Source organism: Phyllostomus hastatus, unplaced genomic scaffold, assembly GCF_019186645.2.
Source record: "Phyllostomus hastatus isolate PE091 unplaced genomic scaffold, TTU_PhHast_1.1 phas_contig_159, whole genome shotgun sequence".
Lineage (NCBI taxonomy): Eukaryota > Metazoa > Chordata > Mammalia > Chiroptera > Phyllostomidae > Phyllostomus > Phyllostomus hastatus.
Genome location: NW_025333640.1, coordinates 20,647,292 through 20,668,107, shown reverse-complemented (window position 1 = coordinate 20,668,107; position 20,816 = coordinate 20,647,292). Strand labels below are relative to the sequence as shown.

General features: G+C 35.8%; 1 protein-coding gene across 1 annotated transcript in view; it reads right to left on the bottom strand.

Annotated features, from left to right (window-relative positions):
- The window catches only part of TLL1 (tolloid like 1), a 155,994-nt gene that overhangs the window by 76,788 nt on the left and 58,390 nt on the right, over positions 1-20,816 (bottom strand). Inside the window, exon 3 of the mRNA XM_045831767.1 lies at positions 2,337-2,447. Within this exon, the coding sequence (XP_045687723.1) occupies positions 2,337-2,447 (111 nt within the window). The remainder of the gene's footprint in view (positions 1-2,336; positions 2,448-20,816) is intronic.

Genomic DNA, 20,816 nt, shown 5'->3' with positions numbered 1-20,816 from the left:
CACATTTTTGCTGTGACCCTTGAGAAAAATTTTTGAAATTTTTTTCATTGAACATTTTAAAGATGAGGTAATACTTAAACGTATCCATTCCTAAGCAATTACAAGAAACATTCTTAAAAGATGGCATTTATGTTTAAAGTGAACATTATGTAACAACTATGTTTCATAATTTATAGGACTGAAACAGATTGTGAGAAAAAAGTCTTAGTATTAGGTAATTAAGATTAGAGTAATTATAGACTTGGAAAAATAATTTTTTAAGACTAGCACAGCATATAATGTTTTTATATTTATGAATTTTGAATGATTTTATAGTCATTAAAATTCTGTCTAGATAGTACAATGAGATGGAAAAAAGAAAATTAATAAAATAAGTGGTTATTTCTCATATTCTAATAACAAAATAAAAATATTAAAATTAAATATTTATGGGGAAAACTACATATTTTGAAGTTAAGAAATAAGAAATATAATCAACTCAGCACAAACTGAGAAGAAAAGGCAAAGTTAAAGAGCACTAAAATGGAGTACTTTCTCATTGAAATTCAACTGAATAATGTAAGTTCCTTTCAAACGTGTACCTTTCACATAGAAATTTAGAATTTTTTTCATGATTGACAGTATGACCTGGTTTACGCTTATTTATCTAAAATAATGGTATTTTTCTTCCAGCTATTACTATTTCAGGGCTTAACTATACATGAAATGACAAAATTAAATACTATGAAAATGTTTCAATCACAGAAAATGAATGGTCCCAATACAAAGGGAGAGAATGGGTTAAGGAAATGACCTGAATACATAAAGCTTAAAACTAATGAAAACAGAAATAAAAAACGAGATGTAACACAATAAATCTATGATTTGCTGAGTTGTATCATTGCTCTCTTGTCCCGAATCCATTGTCTCTGTGGCCACGTTAAGTGCGAGACAGCAATTATTGGAGAGCTGCCAATAACCGTGTCCTACAGGAACGGACCATCTGTGACCACAACATGACACAGTGTTCCTCCTGTATTTGCTGTGTGTTTCAGAAAAGGCCACCACTACATACAGCAGAGGCTGGAGCATCCTCTTTTTAAAGTAGTGTGTGTGATCATTTTAAATAAGCCTTTGTTTTATTATCTAGCATAAATACCTTACATGTGATAGTGGTATTTCGATTATACAGAGTAATAAATGCTTATTCTTTAGAAGTGCATGCAACCCTACTTAATATCAGAATGTTATGGTTTTTGCAATTAATTACAAAATGTTTTATATATACTTAATGCATGTAGTCACACACAGAGCAAATATGGTAAATTTAACAATTATTGAATATGTAAGCGGGAATACCACTGTGTTGGTATTTCTTACACTATCCTATCAACTTTTCCATATGTTTGTAATTTGTCATAATAAAAAGTCGCAAAAATATAAATTGGACAGAGATATTAATTCACAGTAAAAAGGCTTAAGCCTAATTTTTGTCTGCTGGATGCCATAAATAAATTATATATTTTATCTTCCACACAATAGAAGAAAATACAGTATTGTGTATAAGGAGAATTTCAATGAGATCAAAAAGTATAACACTGAATAAACTTTTTAATTATAACTACCAAAAGAATTTTTAATGTTCCAATTTTCTCCAAAATAGAATACAGAATAAAAATCATATCAATATAAAGAATTTTATAATTTTGATAAAAATATTTCAAAATGAGAACCCAAACCACCTTTTAAATACTACAAGACTCACATGGGCACAATTCAAACATGTCAAAACACTATAATTGAAATTATCTTCTGGGTTTTCATAAAATCTATATAAGCAGGTAGATGAATGTTTCCAAATAAGTTTGTGTATGATTACTCTATCTACATGTTGCAACTCAATATCTGCAACTGCAAATGGGAGGCAACTGAAGATGATGCCCCAGAGTGTGAAATTCGGCCTTCCTCAGAACTGAACTTCGGTCCTGACTCAGACACTTCCAGGCTACGTGATGATAAGCAAACTCTACGACCTTCTAAACCTGCTTCTCCGCACTGGTAAGTCATAGTTATCTCAGTGCCAGCACTCTGGGGGTTGTTACAAGGACTCAAAGAGTCACTGTCTCCATAGCACTGAAACCAGGCCTGGTGCACAGTAAACACCACAGCCTGTTGGTTAAATAAAGTCATAAAATAAAAACTATGAACAAATCTTAAATTTCTTCATAGGCTCATTTGTGTCTAGGAAATCAAAGTTGATCACAGGGATACTAAAAATGATCCAAAAAGTATATATAGCATTTCGAGAATATATTTCTTTGAAATAAACGCAAGTTAAATCAAATAATCAACCATACCTGTGGTATGTCCAACTTTTCCAAAGGGGTTCTGTGTAAGGTCGATTGTCCTATCAATTTGAAAGATATTTAACTCTTCATCATCTAAGGCAATGTCACCCCAAAACACAGCTAAAAAAGAAACACTCAATTACAATGTAGAATATTTAAAAGCAAAATCAATGGGAACAAGGCTCATTAGAAAATAAGCATAACAAAAAATGGCCTCTTTGAATCCAAAATGAATCAATCCCATAGTACTACCAGACATCAAAATATAATAACTTTAGGAAACAGAAAAGAGAAGGAATAAATTAATCATGAGACAATAAAACATTGACAAGTGCCTTGAAAATGCTGGGATATTTGCTTCTTGATACAGGTTTACAAATTTCCTTTTTAAAAATTGCTTTAGATTTTTCTTCTGCAAAACCAGAAGAGTAGGAAAATACATGAAAAATGTAGGAAGTGACAAAACCCATGCTTTTCAAATCACTGATCTTTACTGGATTCAAACCTTCATATTATACATTTTAGCTATAAAAACTAACAAAATTAGTTAATTTATGAAATTTAAACTTGAATCCTGAAAGCCATACAATGCTTTAGGCTTTCATGGAAGGTTTATCATATAGAATTATTCACCCAGATTAGTTCCCACATAAAAAACTGTCATGAGATAAGAGGTTGGGTTTATGTGTAAATCCAGAAAGGAAGAAAATAAAATTTAGCTCCATGTAGGTTATCAGTTCAACATACACAAAAATTTTATTAGAGTTAGAATTCTCTCCATAACCCCTCTTTTCTGTCCTCACGCCAATGGAATGGCAGCATCAAAGAAAAAGAGATGCTTCCTACCTTTTACTGTCATAGAAACAAGTAATGAAAAGTCTATAAAACAGTTTATAGCCCTGGTTAAGAGGTTGATCTTGATACCTAAAATTGAATCCAGATTCTAATCAGCTTCACAAACAGGCAATAGAAACCTCCAATGCATCACTGGCCCTAAAGCCAGACATCCCAAGAAGGAGGTGGCCTGCCTAAATACAACATTTTGCAATTATATAGAAGGCTTGTTAGTTTTTATAAAAGTAAATTTTGCATTGTCTTTTTTTTTCCTTCAAGATTTTACCACACTTGCAGGTAAATCCAAGCTTTCGAATTATTTAAATCTTCCATCACGTGTCCTTATTAAGTAAACAGTTGTGGGTTCTGGCTGGGTCTGGTGACTCTCAGCCTGGCTCATCCTTTCTTAGTACCGGAAGGAGGCTGGAGACGCTCAGACAATGCTACTCCAGCATTAATTTGCATCGGAATCACATGGACTTGGTTAAAATGCAGGTTCTGATTCAGCAGGTCTGGAAAGGGGCCTCAAATCCTACATTTTTAACAAGCTCCCATCACTACAAGTAATTATCATTGTAATCATCTTTATTAGCGGTGGGGTTTTTTTCCTGCAAGAATAAACTTTTACTCCCCTCTGAATCAGCTGGTTGACTTGGAAGCTGAGGCACCCAACCAAACAAAACACAACTTGTCAGTACGACATTTATATAATAAAAAGAGTATGGTAAAACAAAACTCAAATGTGTTTTGGATTTTTATTTTCTTGTAATGACTTGCCACATGCAATAGGAGTCATGTCTTGACGGATTACATCAAACACGGAACAGCAAGCCAAGGATACAGCCCTTCACAGAAGCAAAAACATCACTTCTGGTGAGAACAAAAGGCACGAGACCAGAGGACTCTTCCAGAGACACAACTATGGAGTATGTGAGCCCATTTTTTATTTATTGCCATTTTTTTCTGATCTAATAGCTTCAGAATAGCTTGGTGGTTCTGAACATAACATGAATTGCTTCAGGAAACCAAATATTCTTTAAGAACAAGCAGGAGTGAGTGACTAAGCCAACTCATTTATGTGTAGAGTGCAGATTTGATAGATTGTAAGCCTTATATATCTTTAAATCAAGGAGGGTGAGCAGGGCAGGGAGAGCAACAGCGTGGGGGGTGGGAATTGGGACAACTATAACTGAATAATGATTAAAAATAAAATATTACAACTCAAAAAATCTTAACATTATCGATCGAAGAAAATAGACATGTTAGAATTTTCAACCTATCACATAGTTCTAAATGCACACTTTCTTTCTTTATATTTCACACATTTGAAGTTTTCCTTAATTCACCCCACTAGTTAAATCAAGGTGTCCTATCTGTGCATGTTAAATATTTTACTCAGGCATTGATATAACACACTGGATCATGACAATTTATGTTAATATGGATTTAGAAATTATATTATAATCTAACATATATTTGTTATTTAAGCTCCCAAATATCTGTAACTCCCAAGTGCACTTTGGAGATCTTTGTTTTTCTATTTATTTTCTATTTATTTTGCAGCAAAATAAAAAAACTAGAGAGAAAAAGTTTTAAAACTATGAATTAACATGCTCAGTCCCATATATCATGGTAATTTGAGGTTAGTGACAGCAGAACCGAAAGCAATGTAAGAAACGGTTGTAGAGGACAACACTAGGGAAATGCTCACGTGCATTGAGAATATTTCCTATCTGGAATTCCACTCAGATTCCTATGGTCAAAAATGGGCTGGAAGCTAACCAATAGGTCAAAATAAAATGTCAAGAAGAACAATTGTTAAACTACATGGAAAACCACAGGTTTCATTTTTCTCCTAACAGCTATTTGCATTCATCATACTACCAAAAAAATTTTCATCAGAGACCAAGAAAGACAGAGCTCTTTTATTATAGCAGAGTAAACACCTTTTATAAAAAAAAGTGTATGGTGAGAATACACAGTCCAAGATTGTGATTCCTTACACCCTAACTTTTTAAAATTTAATCTTTATTATTTTTTTCCATTATCATTTAACTCCCTTATACACCTTCCCCCCAGCAATCACCACATGGTTGTCCGTGTCCATGAGTCCTTTTTCCTCTTTGCACAATCCTTCCACTCCCTTACCTACCCTGCAACTAGCTGTCATCCTGCTCTCCATCTATGAGTCTGTCCCCATCTTCCTTGTTACTTCTCTTTGTTCCTTAGATTCCACATATGAGTGAAATCATATGGTATTTGCCTTTCTTTGACCAGTTTATTTCACTTAGCATAATGTTCTCCAGGTCAACCCATACAGTCACAAATGGTAAAGTTTTCTTTTCTATGGCCAGGTAGTATTCCACGGTGTAAATGTCCCATAGTTATTTTATCCACTCATCTAGTGATGGACACTTGGGCTGCTTCCGTATCTTGACAATTGTATATTGTATATTGCCAAGATATGGCATATAACACTGCAACAGACGGGGTGCTTATGTTCTTTTGAATTAGTGTTTTGGGTTCCTTTGGATATATTCCCAGAAGTGGGATCACTGGGTCAAAAGGCAGATCCATTTTTAATTTTCAGAGGTATCTCCATACTACTTTCCACAGTGACTACAACAGTCTGCATTCCCACCGACAGTGCAAAAGGGTTCACCTTTCTCCACATCCTCGCCAGCACTTGTTGTTTGGTGATTTACTGATGGTAGCCATTCTTACGGGTGTGAGATGGTATCTTGTTGTAGTCTTAATTTGCATTTCTCTGATGATTAGTGATATTGAGCATCTTTTCATGTCTATTGGCCATCTGTATGTCCTTTTTGGAGAAGTGTCTATTCAGGTCCTTTGCCCATTTTTAATTGGGCCGTTTGTTTTTCTGGGGTGACTTTTTAAATTTTGGATATTAACTCCTTATCAGATGTATTGAGGAATATGTTCTCCTATTCTGTGGGTTGTCTTTTTATTTAGTTCATGACTTCTTTGCTGTGCAAAGCCTTTTTAGTTTGGTATAGTCCCATTTATTTGCTTTTTCTTTTGTTTCCCTTGCCTGGGGAGATATATCTGATGAAATATTACTATGAACAATGTCCGAGATTTTACTGCTTGTTTTCTTCTAGGATTTTTAGGTTAGGTTATGGTTTTAGATCTAACATTTAAGTCTTTGATCCACTTTGAACTTAATGTGTGTGGTATAAGAAGGTGGTCTAGTTTCATTTTTCTGCATGTATCTGTCCAATTTTCCCAACACCATTTACTGAATAAACTATCTTTAGTCCATTGTATATGCTTGCTTGCTTCCTCTGTCAAATATTAATTTTCTATAAAGGTATGAGTTTATTTCTGGGCTCCCTATCCTGTTCCATTGATCTATGTTTCTGTTTTTATGCCAGTACCATGCTGTTTTGATTACTATGGCCTTTTAGTATATTTGATATTAGGTAACATGATTCCTCCAACTTTGTTCTTCTTTCTTGGGATAACTGTTGTTACGTAGGGCCATTTGTGGTTTCATGTAAATTTTTGAAATATTTGTTCTTTTTGTGAAATGTCATTGGAATCTTGATAGGAATTGCACTAAGTCCACAGAGTAGTTTGGGTAGCATGGACATTTTAGTGATGTTAATGCTTCCTATCCATGAACACGGTATATGCTTCCACTTATGTATCTTATTCTATATCTTTCTTCAGTGTCTTATAATTTTCCAAGTATTGCATTTTACATCCTTGGTTGCATTCATTCCTAGGTATTTTACTCTTTTTGTAGCAATTATGAATGGGATTGTTTTCTTAATTTCTCTTTCTGTTAGTTCATTATTAGCATATAAAATGCAACTGATTCTGAATATTAATTTTGTATCCTGCTAATTTGCTGAATTCATTTAACAGTTCTAATATTTCTTGGGGGAATCTTTGGGGTTTTCTATGTACAGTATCATGTCATCTGCAAATAATGACAGCTTTACTTCTTCCTTTCCAATTCAGATGTCCTTTATTTCTTCTTCTTCTCTGGCTGCTATGCCGAGGACTCCCAGTACCATGTTGAATAAGAGAGGTAAGCCGACTTCCCTGTCTTGTTCCTGTTCTTGAGGGGAACACTTGTAGTTTTTGTCTGTTGAGTATGATGGCAGCAGTGTGTCTGTCAAACTTTAAATCATGTCTGTTCCACTCAGTTCCAGTTTTAAAGCTGTGGTCCAGGGACCAGCTTCATGGGGGCTTCAAGTCTGTGAATTCCTCAGAGTTTGTACGAGTTATTATATATCAGTTTATAAACACAGCCACCACATGTTTTGCAGAGGAGAGGTCACCAGTAGATCACACAAAGTAAAGACCCACTATGCTTGTCTTTCCTCAGTCTGCTCAGGAGAAAACACTTGCAAACTGAATACCCTAGAGAATCTGAATATATTTACTTGACTTAATGCTAAGAGATCTGGTGTCTGGTGACTGGCAATACTTGAGAGCACACTTTGATAGACAAGTGGTCAGAGTCTCCTCAGGCATCGCCTACAGAAAGCCCTCCCAGCAACCCCATGTTCCCAACTAATCATTAGGAGCATCACCTGCTTCCACATCCTGCCTAAGCTTCTCTCTGTAATAAGGCAACACACAAGATTTCTTACTGGATTTTCAATCATATGATTCCTCAACCTAAGTTTCCAACTACTGAGCACAGGAAGTGTGTTGCTATCATTAAACCCTCATTGCTTGGGGGCCTGACATACAGTTAAGTCCTCAATATTTGTTCTGAGGCACAAAAAACCTGTAAATGAGAAAATACCACAGAATGGGGTATAAGTTGTATAAAGTAAAAAAGGAGTGTAGGCTTGCTACATACTTCACAAATTTGCCCTAACATCCAAAATACTAGATATTCAACAATTCCAGAGAAAGAGTACTTCAAATTCTTTGAATCTAGAATGGATTACTGCTGTATACTTTTGAACAAAAACAATTAAAAGGCAGCCACATTTCTTTTGTATTTCCGTAGTATATATTAAGTGTTGTTATGGAAAATGGGTCCCCTAAACCCCACACTGATATGCTCAGAAAGTACGTGACTGAACTAACAGATTAGTTATCTTGAGATTCATGGGATTTGGAGAAACAGGTCAAAGATTCAACAACAGCCAAGGGCACTTTCTTATTACATTTTTCTCAATATAGAGCTTAACCTTTCTGCTTTTATTGAGATTGGATTTAGGGAGGAAGAATGACATCATGTGAAGGCCTGCTCTGGTCTCCAATAAAGGCCAAGTGAAAATGTCCTCCGACAAGGGCAACAGGAAGGCTCAAAAGTCAACTATTTTTACATGATTGACAACCTCTAAGCAAATTCCCAAGGAAAAGTAAGCTTTGGCAAAATTTCTAATATATACATTTTGGAGACCATGTTATACTACTTAAAAGAGAAAATAATTTCCTGGTGGCATTTCATATGCGCAGAATAATTTTTTTCTCCCAAGATGACACATGTGAAATTTAATTTAAGTTCCAACTGTGGGAAACAATTATCTAAAATTTTAAAAACTCTTGATACAATACAAAAATAAATAAAGATATATTTTTATATAGACTCTCAGAAATACTCTTCCAAAAAATAAGGATAAGGCCCTTGCTGGTGAGGCTCAGTGGATTGAGCGCTGGCCTGTGAACCAAAGGGTCGCTGGTTCGATTTCCAGATCAGAGCACATGCCTGGATTATGGGCCAGGTCCCCAGTAGGGAGTGCCCAAGAGGTAACCATACATTGATTAAATACAATCTTTTTTTTAAAAGATAAGAATGTTTTTCATTCAGTATATTTCTTTCTTAAATTTCTAACAATAAAAAGGTATTTGCAGTCCAATTATTTTAGTGGTCCTTCATTAAGAAAGCCTCCCATACAATGTTTTATTTAAATATTTTATAGGGTTTTTTTTTCAAGAACTGCATTCTCACTTCCACCGTATTCTATCACATAAACTGAAAAAAATAACATACACTACATTAAAAAGTGTGCATGTAGTTAACCACAAATGATGAATTAAATAAAACATGTTACTCATCTTTCCCTCATAAACCAAACTGAAAGGTGCTTCTGAGTAACGTGACTCTTATCTAGCTACTGTGAAACAAGATGTGTTTATCAACCAAAGTTTTCTTTTGGAGCCAGGAAGTATTTTTTGGTGTAATATAAAATGGTAGATACTGTTTGGATCAGGTTATTAAAATAAGTAAATAAGTACACTGAACAAACATACTCCATATTTAGAGGTCTCTTCCAAGAACACAAAACTGCTGCTAGAGTTGAACAGTTTTCTTCAATTACATCCTGAACAAGAAATAAAATATAATCTCAATACAAAAGTATTGAAAAATCTCAACCTGCAATACAAAACAAGTAGACATATGTATACTCCATAGTCCTCCAGAATATGGAGACATCTGATAATAAAGTCATTTTTCATGCTATTAATGAGTTTCAAGATTAATCTAGATTGATCAATTGATTCTGAACACAGAACACAAGCAGCAAATTGTCTATTTAGAATCTTTGTTCTGTTTCAAAAGCAATTAATTAAATGTTAAAGTTTCCATTTTGAAAGCAATATGATTAAATGTTAAATTTCAAATAAACACAGCTTTCTTTTTAAGTCAGAAAACAAAAACTTTCCCATAACAAAAGATCCATTGAAATACCATATCAATCTGCATTTATAGCCCACAATGCCATGGATAGGATTTCTCAGAACATTTTTAAAATATCACCCATACCACAAATATTCATTTTGAGCTCTTTGTCTCAAAAGCAAAAACACTGACAGAAAAGAACTTTGATCAAGAAATGAATAAATAAATATTAAAATTTTTTGCTCAGCCTAATATTTTCTGCCACAATCTTTAATTAAAGGAAATACCGTAGTTCATAGGTTTTTTTAAAACTACCTTTCTTATACCGTGTAGATAATGAATATACCAAATTCAACCACTAGCAAATTTGTTTTATTTCTATTTCCCACGTCACACATCTTGTAACGACAGAGCAAACACTTGTTTTTTTCTTCCCTTAATGTTTACATCTGTGGCCAATGTAGCAGTCAACCCTGGTACCTCTTACATTAAGTTTGCTTTTTTTCCTAAATATTGACATTAAGCTCTTGGAGTAATCTTGACGTCCTCCTGGAAGTAAAACTGTTCCTGCGTATTTACTATTTTCTATATTCTAGCTATGTTTTGTCCACTGGCTGGTCTCTGCTTCACACAAACAGAAGAATCTTTTTTACCACTTTTTTCCATTTTCATTTGGTCTACGGTTATGAAAGGTTGAGAGAGAAAATGTCGCATTCCAACATTTCTGGTTGTTATTCATCATTGTAAACGATTTCCTCTTGGGCCCAAGACAGAGGCTGGAGTCCTTTTACTTCGGTTAATATCTCCCACTGAACAACCCACAGAACAACATGTGCTCAGGGAAATAAACTTTGTAAAATGTAAAATACACTGACATTCTAAAAACTTGACTCCACACACTGATTTCTATTTCTTCTGCTCATAGCCTCAGAGACTGTGAACAGTTGGGAGGATAATTAAAAGGAACTTTATTCACACCAAAACAAGTAAAAAAAATGAAAGATCTGTGACACATACCTAGTCATTATTATTTTGTACATTTTAAAGTTTTAAAGTTCCATCAAATGTCAGTAAGTTATACTAGTATCACATGTCTGGTGCTTAATACTAACAAAGTATCCTCATCACCATTACCCCCTTCAGGGCTTAGAAAATTCTAGGATATTTATTCATACCACTAGCCTACTGATATAATTTACTTTTTAAAAGCTAACTATCCCTTACTGCCTATTGTATTATAATACCTACCCTTTACTTGATACAGCAGTTCATTATCACTGCCTTTAGATCGTTTGTTAAGGTTAGATACTAAGTTGAAGCACAGGCTGGCTAAGAATTTCAGTTTGAGGTCATGCTGGTGACTCAACCACATAAAGGTCTCATATGGGACATAAAGAAATAGGTGGTTCCTTTCTTTTTGGATTTGCAGCAACAACGTGGTTACCTGCACTGGCATATAGACATAATAAACTTTATTGAAAAATGGAAATGTCCGATTAAAAACCATGCAGAGTATCTGAATAGGCACTTCTCCAAAAAGGACATACAGATGGTCAATAGACATGTAAAAGCATGCTCGAAGTAATCATCAGAGAAATGCAAAGTAAAACTACAATGAGATTTCACCTCTCTTCTGTCAGAGTGGCCATCATCAGTAAATCAATAAACAACAACTGCTGGCGAGGATGTGGAGAAAAGGGAACCCTCACACACTGTTGGTGCAAATGCAAATTGGTGCAGCCACTGTGGAAAATGGTATGGAATTTCCCCAAAAAATAAAACGTGGAAGTACCTTATGACCCTACAATTCCACTTCTGGTCATATACCTGAAGAAACCCAAAACACTAATCCAAAAGCTATGGGGCTAGTATGCACCCCTAAGTTCACTGCAGCATTATTTACAACTGCCAAGATACGGAAGCAACACACGTGCCCATCAGTAGATGAGTGAATAGAGAAATTGTGGTTTATATATACACAATGAAATATTACTCAGCCACAAAAGAATGGAATCTTACCATTTGCAACAGCACAGGTGGAACTAGAAGGTATTGTGCTAAATAAGTCAAAGGCAAATATGATATGGTTTCACAAATCTGTGAAATCTAAAGAACAAAATAAACTTCATTATCAATACCTAGCATAACATCATGTTCAACATAGAAGTTCAGTAGATAATGATAAATACTACACTAAAATGATAACTTTAATATAACAAAAATAATATAAACACATGTCCTACCTCGGGCCAATCAAAAAACCTAGAGAAAAATGAATGGCCAACAGAGGTAACAAAGCCCACTGCTCCCAGGAAAACTTCCCAGTAGAAAAATCAGAGTTCTTTGAATGAAACGGCTGATCTAAGTCTGACGTAGGAATTGAGTAAGACGAGCCCAGGATACAATAGCAGAAAGCGATAAAGTGACAAAGAGTAAAAAAGCATTGTGTTAAAGGATTCGGGAACAACTGAATAAGCTTCCACTGGCCAAAACTAGAACAATTTGAGCATAGATAAAGATAAAGAATAAATGACTGGATTAAAACACATAATCACATATATTTACGTCCATTAGATCACTAATAACGCTAAAAAAAGTGAGCACCTTTAGAGGATGCTAGGGAATCAACTCATTTGCTTTGCAACCATTGTAAAAAGAAAGGGATTTTACAAAACGCCTTGCCTGGTGACGAGTGAGACTGGGACTCTTCCTCTTTTGTCAATGGTCTGCTCCCATAGTTTGGCATGTTCTTTTCTTCAGAAGGTTTTTTATGTTTATTGACGATAGGTGCTTCTTATATACTCTGGATACTAATTTTTCTCTCATTAAAGTAGTTTCTAGTTTATAGTGAGTGCAGTTTATTAAGTATCCTCAATTTATATAAATGCATTTAAACACAAGTTTTATAACCCCCTTTCCTTTATATTTTGTGATTTTGAGACATATTTAAGCAACAGCTCTTTATTCCGAGGTTATAAAAATAGCTTCCTACATTTCCCTAAGTTCAAACATCTACTTTTTACATGTATGTCTTTAGTCCACATTGAACTCTTTCTCCTTTGTGACAGGGAAAAATTAAATTTCTCTTCTGCATGGAGAAGTAACTCTCTCGGCCCCGAATAAAGCATGGACCTACTTTCTCCAAACACCTACCACCCAGTCCCAGGTGTCACACACTGAGGCCCTCTGTTGTATTTTACTGATAAATTACTGGTCAATACCCTGCTATATTACTAACGATCTCTTTATGGTGAATCTCTTTATAAAATAGGATTAACCTCCTAAGTTTTCAAAACTTTCCCACTTGCTCTTAGCAAGATGATTTTCCATATGAATTTTAAAAGCATGTTGACAAGCTATGAGGAAAATCCTTTTGAGATCTTAATTATAATTTCATGACTATATAAAAACATTGTTACTTTAAAGATATTTAGTTTCATACTCATTTAATATTGAAAATAAGCACTGACAGCAGGAATATCTGACTTACAACCATTAAAGAGAAGCCTTCTCATATTTTACCACTTTTAAAGGATTTAATTCTTTTAAAGGATTTTGGCAGATACTTTTCAGCTCAAAGAATCCAAGGTTCCTATTTGGGATTTTAGCATTTTGATTTTAAAAGAGGTTGGCCCATATTATTTTTCTGTTATTTCTATAATCTAGCTTTAGAATCAAAGTTATAGTAACCTCATAAAATGAGTTGCAAATATTATTTCTTTTCTAGTCACTTGTTTCTAAGAATAGGATTCTTTATTTCTTAAATAGTTGGCAGAAATTATTTGTAAATGTGTCTGGATGTGGTATTATATTTAAGGGTAAACTTTTTTTCTATACAGTACCCTAGAAGTTTTCTGTTTCTGCTACCCCTATCAATATGAAGAGGGATGGGTGGTGGGGTAATACTACCAGTCTTTTCTACAGTGGTTTAAGAGGATGCTCTAATGGGCTGCCCAGATCCCACTTCTTGTTAGAGAATTTATTCCCAGATGCTGAATGGTTGTTGACTGGAAGACTGCAGCTGTCAGCCCACTTGCTGTAAAGCTGCCTCATCCATAGGCAAACCCACTTCCTGTAAGTAGCTAGCACCCAATGACTAGTAGAGGAGGGTGCAAAAGGGTACAGCCCCCTCGACTCAACTTGGCACATCTCTGATGGGTTACCCAAGAATCAAAGCTCAAGACCTGTCTGATACCTTCACTGGAGACTACATTATAGACCACTCTTCCTCTGTCCAATTCTGCTTTCATAAATGGTGGTCCCAAGAATTCTTCTTGATAAACCCCACATGCTGGTACAGGGAATAAGCAGCATGAGTGGTAGGTACAAAATAGATGGGGGGAGGTTCAGACTAATATAGGAAATGGAGGAACCAAAGAAGTTATATAGACGACCCCTGGACATGAACTAAGGAGGGTGAAGAATGCTGGTAGGAGGGGGGATGCAGGGTGGAGGGGAGTAAAGGAGGGGGGAAGTGAGACAACTGTAGTTGCATAATCAATAAAATATACTTTAAAAATAAAAAATAAAACCCATATGCTAACCTCCATCACAGAGTCTGCTTCTCGAGTAGATTGTGACAGTTGGTGCCCAAATTGGTACACATAAATAGGCACTAAAATGAAAGATTTTAGAGATGAGGATTTGGGGCTGTCAGTGAGGACCTCATCATTGGTTGGAGGTGGAACACAAACAGCCGCTGGCATGAGCTAACAGTATAACCATTCACTCATGATGATAGACTACAAAAGGCATCTTGGTGTGATGCATCATGCTTTGTGCAGTGCAGGAAAAACAGTACCTCTGAGGACAGCAAGTAAGGTGGCTAATGCTAAACTCTATGGTTCTTGCTAAATGCTAACAAAAGACAAAGGGCAATTTATCAGCCATTACAAACTGCAGGTGAAAGCCAGAAAGCTTTCTTGGGAGCATAAAAAAACGTTGTGCCTCATACAGCCTGGTGGCAGGGAAAATTGATAGTCTCCAACACACTTTAAAGGTCTCAGAGAATTCACCTGCTTAAGAATATTATATTTAGTCATATTTCTGTTAGTGTGTAGTTTACTGTCATGCATTCCCACTTAATTATTCCCAAAGTCATTGTGAATGTGTGTTTGTGTTCCTTCTTTTGCACATTTAGAAATCAAAGAGAGGAAGGTTTCTTAAAGAAATAACAATGTTTACAGTACTTTAAAAATATGTCAATTCTAGAATAGAGTATCTCTAAGCACAAAAGTAGTGAATACATATAAAAATCATCTGTTTAATTATAAATATTCATAGGCAAAAGCAGAAAACAAAACTTTTTGAATTTAATATTTATTCAAAAAAAGTATCTTCTATGGCCTTAGTATACTCACTAAAAGTTCAATGTTAACATCTTATAAAGTAATGAGACATTCAGAGTCTTTCTTAGCCAGTGTGTTTCATGTTAATGAATTCCTTTAGAGTTATGCAGAATGAAAATCTGTGTGGGAACTGGAGACTCTTGTAAAATTATACATACAACATTACACAGAGTAAAACTCTAGCTAGGAATAACAATTTCTCATAAACTTTATATGATAAGAATGTGCCCTAGCAATAATAAAATATACAAAACAAGATTCTTCAAAGATAAGTTGTTTTCAACATTTAATACGAAAAAGTCCTTCTAAGAACAGTGATGAATAATTCTGAACTCATGCTCTATAGCTTGCTTTCATGACCTCAAGAATGCCACACATCTGTGACAGGAAAGGTAGACCCCATGTCACTTCCATTAGGTCATTTCTAAAATAAAAAGGAAAAAAACAGCCAATTTATGATACTCTCTGCTATCATAACTTGTATCTGTTCAAGGAGATTTTCCATATATTTTTTCAGAACTTGGCTTACAGATAGAACTGCTGAATTTGGAGCCTGTTTGAATATATCCAACGTACATGCAGCATTATAAAAATCAGTGTACATATAAATACTTACAATGCTGTGCACTCCAACTCTACCAAATAAAAGCTGTAGACAATCTTGATGCTAAATGGCTTAGGGTCCTGATCTCTTTCTAAATGAATGGCAACTGAAACACATTGTAATACAAGGAAAACTACATATCCAATCAAAAGACAGACTAATTAAGCATTTCAATATAATTAAACATAAACATACAGGTAGTGACTGAGAATATCTGGCCAATCATCAAGGCACAAATTAAAACTTCAAACTGAACTCAGGCATTCAGGATTGGGAGACAATTTAATGTTGGCAAAACAAAATTCCCAAGTTCAAAGAAGAAGGTCCCGTGGTTATCAGAAATCTCTCATAAAATATTGGAAATGAACCAGAAATCAAAATATTGCTTTAAATACCCAGAGGTATAAACTTAAGGGACAAAGCAATTCTCAAAATATGTTTTGAATTTTGCTCAACATAAAACATCTCAATGTGAAATTTAATTTTGCCAAACTCAAAAACACTTCCAGGTTCTCCCAGGCTTAACTCATACACATTTAGATTCTTCTTTTCACCACCCGGGCAGCAGTGAAAGTGGCTTTCCAAAACCACAATGCGCATTTCTCCCGCCCGAGGTATTACCAGGCCCTGTGCAGCTCATCATCCTGGCTGCTACAGTCACATGGAGAGAAAAGCTGACTTTTAAGGGATGAACTGTAACATTTCCCAGTTCATAGTTTTTTTTAAAAAATGACATTTTGGCTAAAAACATTACAGTTTAAATTTTTTTCTAAAAAATTTTTTTGCCAAAACAAAACTCATTATCTTTCCCTCTTAAGCCATCAGTGTGGCTAAATTGGCATCGATTTTTCTCTAGGAGAGAGCCAGTCCCTCTCTGTTCATTTGAATCATCACGTATTTAATACAACCATCAGGGCAGACATGGGCCTTTCACAACAGCCCAGAAGAGGATGCTCTGAGCCTGGAATCAGTAACCGCTGCCCGAAAGAGCAGTGAAGAGTAGTGTTTTTCACTGTTACTTGCTTGGTCTATGTTCTAAAGCCAAGAACTGATGAATTAGCAACCGGAGCTAAGAACTCAGAATTGGAACCGGGCACAGAAAAAGTGTACTTTGAAATCCTCTGGCCCCAAAGCACTTAGAAGTACATGAGTCCTCACATTTAGGATACAATGATGAGTCATGTAGTATTTCTTTAAACACAGTCAAAACAACCTCAGAAAGTTAGATACATCTTGTTTACAAGTTCCATGTTGTGAAAGACAAGTCAATATGTACAGATAAATTAAAATTCTTGTTCTGCAAACAGAGTTCTGAGACCAAAGACACGTAGCTCTTCTCTGATGTACACAGTTCAGAGAAGGGATGCTTACCCTTCCTGTTCGTAACCACTCTATGAGGTAGATCGATCGATCACCCTTTTATAGGTTAAAACACCTGAAATTCAGTGAGGTAAACAAACTTGTCTCAGTTTTGGTGAGGGGTGAAATTCAAATCCAAGCATGTTATCATGGAGTTATATTAATTCATGAATAAACTGTGAGTAGAAACCCTACTCATTACAACCAAATAAAAGAGAAGCCCAACATAAGGTCTATCGATTGCCTTTAAAATGGTTTTAGTTTCCAGTGATATCTCTATATGTTAATTCAGCGTTGGCCTCTCCCTCATCTACCCTGTACTGAGTGCGAATCACCATATTCTGCAGACTCTGCCCTCCACACACCCCCAGTAACTGCTCCTTCGTTCCTAATGCTTCTGTCAGCATGTGGGGCCGGCTCTCATCCCTTTTTAGACGAACTGGTCAGCAGCTTTCACACTGGCCTGAGATGTGCCACTCCACCAAATTAATCTTTCTGGACAGCTCTGACCATCACTCCTCCACACAGAACCTTCAACAAATGGTCCTATCTTCCCTGGCACCGTTTCTCAAAGTACAAGCCATGGGTTACAGCCATTGGAATTGGAATATGTTCCCTGAAGACAGGGCCCATAAACCTTCATTTAACTAGGCCCCAGGGAGATGTTTATAAGCCTTAGAGCTGAGAACCCTCCAGCCCTCCAAGTGTGGCTTCATCCCTTGCTCGTCTTGTCGCTGCCCCAAGACCACGGGTTTTGTTCTCCCCTTTGTCTCCATTCCAGCTCTTTGCAGTTGCTCCCTCTCCTCTCATTCCTGTACTTCCTAAGGTCCAATCCTTCCTGCTGCCACTCTAAATACTATAACACTTCTTAGTATTCCGGGCAAGTGAACATTCCACATCAAATTCTTACGTGGCAACATAATAAAATATAATCCACATGTCTACCTTCACGGACAGTGGTAGCTGACATTCTTTCTCAGTGACTCATAGTAGGCACTATGAACACACATGACTGGGATCTGCAAGAATATGCATCTGTGTTGACATTGAGTTTACTGTGTCCCGCTCTGGTGTCTATGGGGTCACTTCTCCAGCTAACAGTTTACTTACTCCCAAAAGCTTTGCTCGGTCTTCTTCCAGTTCTCAGATTCAATCTGACATGGCTCAGTAAAACTGGTAAGTTTATTAAAAATTCTACAATAAGAATTAGTAAGGCTCTGGTTGAAACTCCAAGAATTAAAGTGCCCGATTCACGCAAGGTTTGGGGAGGCAGAGGTATAACGATGTCGCAGTCCTTCATTTACTTCAAGATTCGAATCTCACTCCCCAGAACTAAAAAGCCCTAAATATGACTTCAGAGTAAATGGGTGTTGATAAAATATTGTGTAAAAGATTTTAATATGTAGAGTTTCTTAAAGGTAAATATAATCTCATCAAAATAACCCAAAAATTTCTATCAGGAAACATGTTAATTCTTTTCTGAGCCTCTATACTATCCCAACATGAAACATATATATTTATACTGCTTTGGTTATTTTAAGTTAACATGCAAACTAAGTCACGGGCAAAGTAAAAATGCAGTTTTAGAAATCTCAGCGATCCGAACAGAAACAATTAGGGAACATCGATCAACACAGTCTTCACATATTCAAAATGAACAAAATATATGCCCCAAATTATGCAAGGGTAATTGAGATAAATGGATTTATTTATATTTGATTTAGAGAGTCTCTTAATACCCACACCACACCCCTTTCAGGTAGATTTACAACAGATGAGGAGACTAAAAATAAGAGAGGCTTAGTGAATCACCAGAGTCCAAAGTAAGCAGCATCAAGGCCAGAAGTCAGGCCTAAATCTGCGTGACGACTTTAAAGTCAGAGCTCTTGGGTGCACCGTGCCTCGTGCCCAAAGAACTCACACAGACAGAGACACTCCCACCCAGACGGAGACTTCTGATGCCCTATGCTCTGTGTATTACAACGTTGCCCTCACAACATTTCATCCGTAACTATTCTCATCACTAACTTACTGTGTGTAACAAGCACTAAAGTGACATGGTACAGGTATTGATACCCAACAACTTTCAAGGGAGTCTAGTTATTGGCCTCAGATTTTGAAAAACTGATGATGAAATTGAGCCATACAGAAATCCAGCCAGCAAATCATTGAATGGATTCAAATCCAGGCACTCAGATTAGACTGTAATATTTACCTACAAATACTTTTTTAGTATCTTTCTTTTATAGCACCTAATTAATTTTGATATATATGATAAGATGTCTCCCCACTGAGTTGTAAAATCTTAATGGGACTCTGGTATATTTAGGTTAAAATCTTGAGATTCTGGTGTGGAGATGTTTCTTATTAGGTCTTAATGACAATACGCTTCAACAAAGATATCGCCTCACACATGTTATCTCAGTAATTGGTGGTATTTCATAATGTTCTACGGGACTGCTAGCTCCTTCCATTTCTCCCAACCACACTTTTTCACCTCATCTGTTTTCATGCTGAATGCACAGCTGCAGTGAACTATAAACCTCAGAGCATCACCATGGAGACTCATCCTCTCCTACCAGGTGTAGATGGAGACTCTTATGCATTGAGATTTCACCCTTACCCCTCACAGTGTATGATGAAGTACAGACAATGGCAATCCTTCTAGTCATCCAATAATGTTATGCATTTTTCTTTCACCTGGGTGATAGATATTTTCTTGTTTATTATTCTTCAATGTTCACTATAAAACTTAAAATTAGAGAATCAAAATGCAACTTCCCTGAGCTATCAGAATATAATTTCTCCACTTGCCCTGACAAAATAAGAAAATACAATATATGATGAACATAAAGTAATGATAAGACAATCATAAAAAGAAACTAATCCAAATATATGCTTATTTGACAGCCTTTGTAATATTGCATCTTAAAAACCCAGAGTCTCAGACTTCTTTCTTTTGTTGTCACATAATACTGTGCTTCGCTGTGTCCCTCCTCCCCCACGATCCTCCATCCTCAGTATTATTGTTAAGTTTATAGTCCTAATTTGTTCCATGTATCTTTTTATGAGTTTACCAATATTTTCCAGATCCTTAAAAATCTTCCAATCCACTTGACCCCTCTAAGTGGATTTACTACTCCTCTCAAATGTGTATGAATTCTGATTATTGCACTCATATAGTTATGGTTGATCTGACTCCAAGATGTGTTTTGGACCCTGCTCTCTCCATATTCTGTGGCGTCCTCCACCATCACTGGGTAATGGTGTGTGGCCCTTTGCAACACCCTTGTAATACAGATCCAATGACTGACTGCTGGAAAGAAACCAGGGGTTGTTTGAAGAATTAAAGTCATAAAGATCTAAATAAGATGTAAGATACATACGTTTGAGTTTAAAAGTCAAAACCATAATGTCATAGCCAAATTTAAAATTCTCTGCACCAAAGTCTGAAATAGATACGTTAGATGAGTGCCCATGTTTGGTAACAAAGATCACTACAAAAAATAATAATAAATAAAATGATGAGAAAATAGTCTAACTAGTACAAGCCATTCTGCCAGGGAACCCCTTCTTAGGTCTAGAAAATCACAAGACTTCTTCAAGGGAATTTACCTCAATCACAAAGACTCTGTTCACCTTTCAGTTCAGAAACACTTCTCCCTAATAAAGTTACAAAAAGACATTTAAGGGAAATGATGGTCTACTGATAAATAAACATAAGGGTATAA